General features: G+C 34.0%; 1 protein-coding gene across 25 annotated transcripts in view; it reads left to right on the top strand.

The window, feature by feature from the left end:
* Positions 1-12,282, top strand: part of ZC3H13 (zinc finger CCCH-type containing 13) — a 97,285-nt gene that overhangs the window by 8,887 nt on the left and 76,116 nt on the right. For 23 of the 25 annotated variants that reach the window (XM_004054477.5, XM_055359599.2, XM_055359607.2 and 20 more), the window contains one exon: positions 1,387-1,498. The exons of 1 other annotated variant lie outside the window; for it this stretch is intronic. In XM_004054477.5, coding sequence (XP_004054525.3) covers positions 1,387-1,498 — 112 coding nt within the window. Of the gene's footprint in view, positions 1-1,386; positions 1,499-4,748; positions 4,770-12,282 lie in introns of those variants that run through there. One more of the 25 variants, XM_063697348.1, reaches the window with a different exon arrangement.

Here is a 12,282-nt window from a genome sequence, read left to right on the forward strand (position 1 = left end):
GGGAGGAAAAACATAGTTCATAATGCGAGTCAAAGATGAGAAGAAAAGCAATGTATTTTACAGAATGCTTATTTATATGTTTATATACAAGACTTTTACATAATTAATTGAGAATTCGCTGTGTGTAAAACATTCATTCTGTTGGGTGCTGTTTAGGATAGAAACAAGTTCATACTAAAGTGTTTTATTATATAAAGGAAACCAGGGCACATAGGATTTACATGTACGTCATAATTATAATTTAGAGCACTTAAGTACTGGTTCTTAGTAAGAGATTCCAGTTTCAAGTTTAGCTTTAACTGTTAAAACATTTAATATAAATCTATTACATGTGCATGTAAACAATGAGATCCCTTAAAGTGAATTAACTCAAATTATTTCTTTACTAACCTTATGATTTATATTCATAAAATCAAGGAATTGATTTGATTGCTCAATGACTGCTTGAAATAGATGTGAATATTTATGTGATTTGTTTATATCTTTTTTATATATAGTACTTTTTGGTAGTCAGAGAGGAACAGAGCATTCCTTAACTTCTTTTGCCCTGTTTTAAAGGTGTTGTAGAAATAGTCTTTAAAGGCAGTCTGTTTTCCATCTCTCCTTTGTTTTTTCCCACTGATAGTGAAAATAATTGCATAGCCATATACTGTCAAATTTCTAGTATAAATAATAAAGCCTTACCACTGTTGAGTATAAATATGTATTTTTCCTTTAGTTAAAAAATTTACAGCAGAATATGAAAATCACTGTTGTAAAATTGCCTTGAATCCTTTATCTTTATTCTGAAATAATTTAAAATTTAAGATAAATTTTAAAGCTCCTATATTTGCTTTGATTCTTAAGGTACATAAAATATTTTCTCAGTTATTGATGTTGCATCCAACTACAGGCATGTGTATACAAGAAACTTATTTCTTGTAATATCTTCTTATATCTTTCATGTATAAATGATAATGCTGCTACCTCTAGATTAATTTTGCAACTTTGTAGTTTAAAACTTTGTTACTACTACATTTTGCTCCCACATGTAACTAATATATTTATGTGATTAATAGGAAAACAAGTCAAGCTATTAGTTCCTTTTTCTCAGTTCACATATAATTTCTTATTCACATCACCAGTACCTGCCACTTCATGGAATTTAACATATACATTTTGATTGTTATTGGGAGAAAAACTGTAAGTGTTGCTTGTGTTTTGCATATTAATATTTAAGGTGAAATTTTTCAGAAATTTAGGAGTCAAGGTCAGTTAGAAAAAGTGTATTGAGATTTGTGAGGTTATTTCTGTAAATACATTCTTATAAAATGTTATTAATATATAAATACAGATTTTTGTTGTTTTGTTTCGTTTTTTGTTTTGTTTCTGTGTTTTGATTCCAAGGTCACCAGAAAGACCTACAGGGGATCTTAGAGAAAGAATGAAGAACAAGCGCCAAGACGTGGACACTGAGCCCCAGAAACGAAATACAGAGGAGTCATCCTCACCTGTTAGGGTAGGATTGAATTTCCCAAAACAAAGTTCAACTTCAGTAGTGATTTGTTAATTTAAGTTTCATTTTAAATATTATTTGTGTGCTAAATATATGGTAAATATGTAATACGTCATTATAATGTTCTATATGGATAATGTAATTTAGAGGGAAAGAGTCCCCTGGGAAAACTGTGATTGGTTCAGTTCTTTATGGCAGTTAAGATGAAGGGGATTAGTTGGCAGAACTCAAGCTGAACTTCGTAGGGATTTTGTGTAGGGATCCCTTAGTAGGGATCCTTGACGAGGATCATGAGTATCTTTAAGTTTTCAGAATTCAGCCAGCCATCACATCTGCTTCCAAGAAAGATTGAAGTGGCTTGCAGTAGAACACTTACAAATGAAAACAATGAAAGCAAAACACATGGGGTTAACAAACTGAACTAGAAAGCTGAGGTAAAAGAAAGCACATATGACCACAAATTTTAGCTGTGAATTTGTTGGCAGTGAAGCCAAGAGAAATAAAATTTATAATGTAGTTCATTGAATAAAAGAAAAGTGTTTGTCAGGAATGGAAATCTTTCCCAGAGCTAATTTTTTTCTAGAAATTTATCATACCATATTTCACATACCATACAGTTCACTCATTAAAAGTGTATGCCTCAGTGGTTTTTAGTATTATTAGAGTTGTGAAACCATCATCACAGTCAATTTTAGAATATTTTCATTGCTACGTAAAGAAACGCCAAACTTTTCAGCAGTCGCTCTCCTAGCCACCAGCCCTAGGCAACCACTAAATCCTCTTTCTCTCTCTAGAGATTTGCCTATATATTTCATATAAATGGAATAATAAAACATGATTTTTTGTGACTAGCTTTTTTCACTTAGCATACCTTTTCAAGGTTCATGAAAGAGTATGGGATGCATCAGTATTTTATTCCTTATTTTTGTCAGATAATATTACGTTGTATTGATAATATCACATTTTGTTTATCCACTCATCAGTGATGGATATTTGGGCTTTTTCTACTTTTTGACTCTTGTGTATAATGCTGCTATGAACATTCATGTACAAGTTTTTATATGGATATGTTTTTATTTCTATTGGGTTTATATTGAGGAGTGGAATTGACAAGTTCTACGGTAACTGTGTGTTTAACCTTTTAATGAACTGCTAGACTTTCATTAAGTGGCTGTATCATTTCACATTGTTGACAGCATATGAAAGTTCTAGTTTCTGCACATCATCACCAACACTTTTGTTATCTAACTTTTTGATTATAGCCATCCTGGTGGGTGTGAAATGGTGATCTAACTGTGGTTTTGATTTGCATTTTGGATTCTAATGATGTTGAGCATCTTCTTGTGTACTTATTGGCTATTTGTATATTTTCTTTGGAGATTCTTTTCCCATTTTAAAAATTGGGTTGTCTTTTTATTATTGAGTTACAAGTGTTCTCTTTATTTTGGATACAAGTCCCTTATGGTATATGTAACTTGCAGATCTTTTCTCCCATTCTGTGTATTATCATCACATTCTTGATGGTGTCCTTTAAAGCATACACATTTTTAATTTGATGAAATCTGACTTACCTGTTTTTGGTTTTTTTGTTATTATTGTTGCTTGTTTGTGCTTTTGGTGTCATCTAAGAAACTATTGTTTAGTCCAGGGTCACAAAGATTTACATCTATGTTTTCTTTGAAGCATTTTATGGTTTTAGCTCTTATATTTAAGCCTTTGATACATTTTGAGCTAATTTTTATTTATGATGTGGTAAAGGTTCAGCCTTATTCTTTTGCATGTGGATATCCAGTTGTCCTCTATTATAGTCTTTTTATGAAAGTTACTGAATTGTAACTGAATCAAGGAAGCAACAACTTCCTTGATCACTTAAATTATGTAGAAGTTTTCTGCAGCTGTTTTTGACCCATGGTAAAAAAGCCCTGACGGCATTATAATTTGTGAAACTTATTTCTTACAATACAGTTTTAAGTATTTAGTTTTCTAATGTCTAATGTTATACAGTGATACAGTCTTAAAAATCTTAAATAGTTCTCAGCTGGAGGTTTTTATCAACATTCCTTTTGAGGGAAGATCTTTTTCAAAATACACATGCCAATATTCCACCCCTAATCTACTGAATCAGAATTTCTGGGTTGGGGCTAAGCATGTGTATTACATTTTGAAATAACCTATTGATTCAGAATAACAGATGCCTCAGCGGTCTGCCAGTAAATGTACCGCTACTCTGAAAAAAAGAAAGCCATGCTTTCTAGGGTTTGCCCCTTCTTTTATGTAAATACTCCCACCATGGTCAGTTTCAAGCTTTCAAAGACATCACTGACAGATGCATAGTTGGGAAGAGATGCTAAGTGACATTGTATACAGTGTTCCTGTTATGTATATTATAAACAGACACACAAAATGTAAATAACCTCAGGAGTAAAATTTACTATGAGTTCTGAGTAATTATTATCTTTGTTTTTAATACAGTTTATTTGTTTAATCATGGCTGTGTTTAACAGTGGCTTCCAGAATTCCTAAAAATTTAAATCAGCTCTTATGAGTCAGTACAGACTGACTCTAGCATACTACTAGATGAATTGTTATTAGTATAAGGAGCAAACATCTGGAATCCGTATTTAGAGCATATTACTTTAGGAATTGTTAAACTCTTCTTCTTGTCTCCTTATCTGTAAAATGGAAATGCCAGCTGTCCATGTTGCTGTGAAGAATATACATGTAAAAGATTTACTATTCCATGATGACACGTGCGTAATAAATGGTATATACTGGTATTGAAATGGCACTTAGCTTTTTCTAATATAAATTGTCTTTAGGCTCTTATAGAAGATGAACATCAGCCTTGGAGATTTAGGTTGTTGACAGTTAACTGAATGTAAGTGTGTTGTTTATCATAAGGGTTTTTATGTTCATCAAATAAAGTTAGTACAGTAAAGTTGGCATTTTGTTAAGAAATTTAAAGCCTGATTCTTGCTTTCCCTAGATGAGAAAGCCCTCAAAGGCACTGAGCATCGTGTATACCTAAGGGATAGAGTTACAAATTTCAACAGTGATCAGGTTTTAGGTAATACACTATCTAAACTTAAACAGAACTGTTAATAACCTGGGACACCAGGATATTAATTATTATTTATTAGTATTCTTTTGAGACAGAGTCTCACCCTGTCTCCCAGACTGGAGTGGAATGGCATGATCTCTGCTCACTGCAACCTCTGCCTCCTAGGTTCAAGCGATTCTCCAGCCTCAGCCACCCAAGTAGCTGAGATTACAGGTGCGTGCCACCACGCCTGGCTAATTTTTTGTATCTTTAGTAGAAACGGGGTTTCACTATGTTGGGCAGGCTGGTCTTGAACTCCTGACCTTGTGATCCACCTGCCTCAGCCTCCCAAAGTCCTGGGATTACAGGCATGAGCCACCAGCAAGGTATTAATTATTTTTAGTGTTATATTTGACAGGTAACAGATACTGATCATTTTTATGGTGCATTCTTGCTGCAACACATGACTGTTGATCTTCATGTAATGAATTTCTGTAGGAAGATCAGGCCTATGTTAGGTAAGGGCAACTGTGGAATAGATTACATAGGCATAGCTAAGATAGAATGGGTGTGATTTTCAGCAAATTAGCTGTAATTCCTCCTCTGTCACTGATGTCAACTCCAGTGTGTTTGAATTATGAGGTTGATAACCCCTGATCTTGTGGTTATCAAATTCATAAATGGATAACTTGTAATTCTGTAGCATGTGATAGTGTGTCAGAAAGATATGAGCAAAATGCACAATGGAGAGAGTAAGTAATTACCTGGAGAACCAGGGACTTCTTCAGGGAAAATGACACTTGGACTGGTGTTGAAGGATCGACGGGGTGTCAGAGGGGAGGGAAGAAGAGAAAACCAACACAAGAACTGTAAGGAGTTTTAAAGGACTAATGTGTTTGAGAAACTTGCGAAGCTGTGTGCCTAGGTTATAAAAATGATAACATGTGGATGTGAGATGAAGGCTGAAGTAGATCAGGACCAGATTATCAGTGGTCTTGTGTGCCAAATTCACAGTTTAGCAATAGAGAAAAGAGACATGCTGAGATCTGTCTTGCTCACCAGTTTACCTCCAGACCCTGGAACTAGTAAGTTCACTTACTGAATTAATGGAAAGTGGTTCTGATATGCAGCCATGATTGAGAACCCCTGCTGATCTAAGGTCTGTGCTGTCAAATGTGGGTAGTCTGAATTGAAGTGTGCTGTAAATATAAAATACATAGTGAATTTCAGAGACTTAGTATGAAAAGAAAGTAAAATATCTCAAATTTTAAAATGTAGATTATATGTTGAGAGGACAATGATTTTGGATATGCTGGGTTAAATAATGTTATCAGTATTTTAATTTTACCTTTATCTTTTTTCTTTTTAATGTTACAACAAGGAATTGTAAAATTACTTAAGTGCTTGCATCATGTTTCTGTTGGAAAGGGCTGGTCTAGGTGATGTGAATCAGACTTAATACAGTGGAACTGAAAAGTGAGAGGCTTATATGAGGTAGTCAGTAGGAAATAGTTGCATTTAATCAGTAGAGGTTTTCAGATTAAAATGGAATTGTATTTTCATTTTGTATTGCAGAGACTTGTTATTTTATGGAATTTGAGCACAAAAGATAAATTAGCTTTGAAAGCAAAATTAGACCCCTAAATATAGTCAGGAAGAATATTCAAGCATTTATTGATGACGGAGACATGCAGGTGCTGTAGGGCATCCTTATCTCTTAGTGGAAGCTTTGTGGCTGCATTCAAGAAAGAATTAGATAATTCGTCACTGTGGGAAGATACCTAATTTAGGAGTTAGAGGTGCCCTATGAGTATTGCTTACCTAAGTCTTACGTCAGAGCAAATGGGCAAGAGCAGTGGTCTAAGTTTATTTTTCTTTATTGATCTTTGTTTTTATTTTCATTTTTTTATTGTGGTAAAATACACATAAAATTTACTATTTTAACAATTTTTTAATGCACAGTTTATTGGCATTAAGTACATTTACACTGTTATGCAACTGATACCACCATTCATTTCCAGAACTTTTTCATGATCTTTGTTTTTAAAGTGTTTAGTTTTTTGTTGTTGTTTATTCGTCCTCATATACAATATTAAAACAATTGGGATAGCTGAGTGTGGTGGCTCACGCCTGTAATCCTAGCACTTTGGGAGGCTGAGGTGGGCAGATCACTTGAGGCCAGGAGTTTGAGACCAGACTGGCCAACATGGCAAAACCCTGTCTCTACTAAAAATGCAAAAATTAGCCAGGTGTGGTGGCTCATGCCTATAATCCCAGCTACTTGGGAGGCTGAGCCAGGAGAATTACTTGAGCCTGGGAGGCGGAGGTTGCAGTGAGCTGAGATCATGCTAGCCTGGGCGACAGAGTAAGACTCTGTCTCAAAAAAAAAAAAACAAAACAAAAACGACAATTGGAATAACATTTTAACTGATGTTAATTTTCTAAATGTTAATTATTTCAACTGGTTAAATACTTTTTCTTTACCTGTTATTTTAATAACTTTTTCTGGTTCCTAAAAAGTAATTTTTAGAGGTTTTGTTTTTTTTCTTTTCCACCTCGAGGTTTTTCTTTTGAGACTTCACAATGTTGTTCTCTTTCCCTTGTCCACTGTTTTTTCAAAGGACCATTTCTGTCATTTGTTTATGTTTCCTACCCCACCCCAACCTAATTGCTTACCTTCAAACAGATCATTTGTTTAGACTTGATATTTATCCTGAATTTATTTAAGATGACTACACTCAAATTACTTTTTTAATTCTCAGTCTATAGGTGGATCTCAAGTTGATTATCCAACTTTAAACCTATTCCAGGTGTCTTATTACTGAACTGAAAATGTATTTCTAGTATGAAGTTTACTGTCTCTGGAAACTGTACCTCCTAGAATGCCCATGCAATTATTAGTTTTGTTTCACAGTTGCCTCCTCAGTTCTCTTACTTCCCCCCGACATCCCCTATCTTGTTCTTTTTTTTTTTTCTTGACACGGAGTCTTGCTCTCCCTCTCGAGCTAAAGTGCAGTGATGCAAACATGATTCACTGCAGCCTCCACCTCCCAGGCTCAAAGAATCCTCCTGCCTCAGCCTCCAAAAACGTTGGGATTACAGTCGTGAGCCACTGCACTTGGCCTTACCTTGTTCTTTTTCTGCATCTTGATATTTCTGTCTAGATGAGAAAAAAAATGGCACTGACTCTAGGGGAAGGGATAATACTGTAGCTGTTAGAATTAGCAGGACTCCTGCAGTGGAGGACTTTTAAGTTAGAAGGCCTTAACATTGTTACTAACTATATCTTGAGTAAGTCTCTTGACTTTGTCTTTTAACTTGTAGGATAGATGTACCTGCCCCAGTTTATCACAAGTTATGGTGAGAACCAAATGAAGAAGTACGTATAAAATTCTTTGGAAATAATAAAACATAGTTTAAATGCAAAATAGAAATAGTAGAAAGTCACCAAAGTAAAAATTTAGGAAGCTGATCACTGTAGGGGTAAATAGATCAAATGAGTGTTGTTTATTTCAAAAGAAAAGGCTTAGAAGGATAAGAGTATAAGTAGAGGTACAGTGTATCTACCACCTGGTGGAAATTTGGTAATGAATATGTAGTACGGAGATAATTATGGTGATTTTCCAACATAGCTATATATTTTCATTTTATGTGGAAAAAACTTTTAAGTTTTAGCCTAGTATGATCTGCAGATGTATTCTTTGATAGCATTAAGAGTTGTTCCAGTTGCTATTCCTTGATGTAAAACAACCATTTATTATGTGCTCAGATTCTGTCAGGAATTCAGAAAGGGCACAGCAGGGATGTCTTTTCTCTTGATCTGTGGGCCTCAGTTAATGTACTGGAAGCACGTAGGCTGGAATCACTTGAAGGTTTATTTACTCACCTGTCTGGCAGTCGATGCTGGCTGTCAGCTAGAGGCCTCTGTTTGTCTCTATGTGGTCTCTTCACTTGGATAGCTTGGGCTTCCTCACAGCCTGATAACTGAATTGCAAGGGTTAGTATTCTGAGACACATGCACACTGGCACACACAGCAAGGGAATGAGCATGTGCTTGTGCCCTGGTTTCTTTTATTGTAGAATGGTATTAGTAACCAAAACCTGGGCGTTAGCTGTGTTTGTGCTACTGGGGTATTGTTTCTTTTAGGACCTCTGAGCTAGCAGAGCAAATAAATATATGCGTGTATACTAACTGGTATATATAAATATTTCTAGTGACCATCTGTTATCTGTGTTAAGCTAACCATGAGTTTTTACTGATTTCTCCAACTGTAATCCATTCCCACTATTAGTATTTTTATGCCCAGATGTCCCTTCCTTAGCTTGTGGGTGATCTTTGTATTGGATCCTGAGCCTTTTTTTTAAATTTACTTTATTGAAATATAATTTTCAAACATTGAAATGCACCCATTTTAAGTATACAGTTTGAGTCTTGACAGATGTGCCACCTGTATAACTACCACCACAATCAAGATACAGAACATATCTGTCAACCCAAAACATATCTTCATGCCTTTTTGTCATCAGTCGCCTCCCAAACTCACTCCTGATAACCTCTGATCTGTCACTGTAATGGAATCATATATATTACCATGTCTTGATTCTTTCAGCATAGTACTTTCCAGATTCAACCACATTGTTGCATATGTCAGTAGTTCATTCCTTTTATTGCTGATTCATGTTCTATTAGATGGATATATCAAAATTTGTTTAGCCATTCTCCAGTGGATGGACATTTGAGTTGTTTCTAGTTTTCACCTATTAAGAATAAAGCTGCTATCAACATGTGTATATATGTTTTTGTGTGGAAAAGTTTTCTTTTGGTAAATATCTAGGGGTAGAACTGTGTCTTATGTATATTTTTAACTTTATAAGAAACTGCTGAACAGTTTTCTGAAGTGGTTGTTCCATTTTGCATCTCCACCTACACTGAATAATTTTCTCTCTGTATTCTTACCAACACTTGGCATTGTTGGTCTTTTTCATGTTAGCCCTTCTAGTGGGTATATAGTAGTTTTAATTTTCATTTCTTGATGGTTAGTGATGATGAACATCTTTTCATATGTTTATTGGCTATTTTTGATCTTATGTATATCTTTTATTGGCTAATTGTTTATTTGTTAACATCTTTTGCTCATAAATTAGGCTCTTTGTCTTATTACCAATTTGTAATATTCTGTATACCAATCCTTTGTGAGATATATGTATTGCAAATACGTTTTCCCAGTGTGCAGCCTGCCCTTTTATTTTGTTTTGTGGTGTCTTTCAAAATGTCTTTCAACTTGAATGAAGTCCAGTTATATCATGTTGTTTTGACACCACTTTAGTAATCCTCTGTAGTTTCTTTGTTTCTCTGAAGATCACGTATTCCCAGCACATTGTGTATTTCATACTGTATATGTGGAATCAGCCATTTTCCTCAAAAAACTTGGTTCCTTTTACTGAGAGTACTTGAAAGCTTTTACCGCTAGATTAGTCATTGTCTTTGGGGCTTTTCGTTAGGCATACTTAGGAAATGCATATAGATCTTCTCTTTAAAACAAACAAACATTAATTCAAATAATTCAGATTTGGACTGCAGGACTTTTACTTAACTTTGATTTAATTAGTTGTATGATTTTTCTCTTCTGCTGAAAATTTTGGTCCCTGTTGACGTTATTCATTTGCTTGACCTTATATTACATTTAATAGTTTCAGAATAGCAACTATATTATTGCTAATAGTGTTATACTGAGCTCAACTTAAGGTTTCTATATAGTTCTTAAGATATATCCTATTAAGATAATATTGTTAAATCTGTCTATTAGGAATATATAGTCAAATTCGTATATTTTAAGTTACTTGAAACAGGTCTTCTCTATGTGGTTAAACCACCAAATTGATACTTAGTTGGGTTAACTGAAATAATCAGATAATTACAAGTAATTTTGAAGTTTTTAGATTTCTTTTTTCTTTCATTTTTTAATTACATAAAACCTTTACATGATTTCAAAGCTAAATTTACAAAACAGTTTTACATTCAGAAAAGTCTTTAACTTCTGTCCCATGATTGCTGTACCCTTTTCCCTATAGGTAACCACATTTATTAGTTTTTGGGTAATCCTGCTGTTTTCATACACACATATATATATTTAATATTTACATACATATATATGCACACAAATTAGTGTATATATAATCATCTTTTTTCTTTTTCTTAGATAAAAGGTAGCATTATTGTATACATTTTTCTTCACCTTGCTTTTTTAACTTAACACTGTACCAGAGATCATTCTGTAGCAGTATGCAAAGCTATATCTTAAGCTTTTTTATAGTTACATAGTATTTCATTGTATGATTGTATGGTACATTATTCAACCAGTCTTCTATTAGTGGAGATTTTAGGTTATTTCAGTGTTGCCACTAAAAGCAGAGCTACAGGGAATATATGCAATTGTTATTTTGCATTTTTGTGTCTGTGTCTTAGGGAAGTATAAATCTCTAGAAATGGGATTGCTGTGTCAAAGGGTAAATGCCTATATAATCTTACTACATAATGACATTTGCATTGTTGCCAGCAGCACACAGAGCCAAATTACTTTATCTTTGCTTTGTTAGTATGTGTTTTCAAACTTGTCTTTTTGCCAGTTTCATAGAAAAAAATGTTATTTCATCATAGTTTTAATTATGTTTCTCTTGTGAGTGAGGTTGGGCATCTTCATGTATTTACAGGTAATTTACTGTATCCCCTGCCCATTTTCTCTCTCTTTTTTTTTTTTTTTTTTTTTGGTCTTTTTCTTCTCTGTTTTAAAAATTCTGTATTTTAGGGAAAATATTTTACTTAAGATATCAAGTACAGATAATTTTACTTGTCACTTTTCTGGTTTTAGAAAAACACTATGTTTTATACAGTTTTAGGATCACAGCAAAAGTTAATGGTAAATACAGAGATTTCCCATAACACTTCCTCTCCCAGCATATGCAGGACTTGCACCACTATCAGTGTCTCACACCAGTGGTGCATTTGTTGCTATCAGTGACCTTACACTGACACATTATTATTACTCATAGTCCACAGTGTAAAGTTCAGCTATTCTGTTTATTTGTCCATTGACCTACCAAAGGACATGTTGGTTGCTTCCAAGTTTTGGCAATTATGAATACAGCTGCTATAAACATCTGTGTGCAGATTTTTGTGTGGACATATGTTTTCAACTTCTTTGGGTAAATAGGAGTATAATTAATGGATCATATGGTAAGAATATGTTTAGTTTTGTAAAAAACTGCCAACTATCTTCTAAAGTGACTGTATCATTTTGTATTTCCACCAGCAATGAGTGAGTTTCTGTTGCTCCACATCCTGCCAGCATTTATTGTTGTCAGTGAATTGAATTTTGACTATTCAGATAGGTGTGTAGTGGTATCTCTTTGTGGTTTTACTTTGTATTTCCCTATTAGATAAGCTCTTGAGCGTCTTTTCATATACTTATTTGCCATCTGTATATCTTTGGTGAGATTGCTCAGGTCTTTTGCCTATTTTTAAAAACAGGTTGTTTTCTTATTATTCAATTTTAAGAGTTCCTTGTATGTTTTTGGTAACAGTTCTTATTGCATATGTCTTCTGAGCTTATTTTTCCCAGTCTATGGCTTGTCTTATTATTTTGATGGTTTTTTTTAATAGAGTAGAAGCTTTTAATTTTAATGAAGTCCAGTTATCAGTTATTTCTTTCATGGATTATAGTTTGATGATGTGTCTAAGATGTCATTG

This window comes from Gorilla gorilla, chromosome 14, assembly GCF_029281585.2.
Source record: "Gorilla gorilla gorilla isolate KB3781 chromosome 14, NHGRI_mGorGor1-v2.1_pri, whole genome shotgun sequence".
NCBI lineage: Eukaryota > Metazoa > Chordata > Mammalia > Primates > Hominidae > Gorilla > Gorilla gorilla.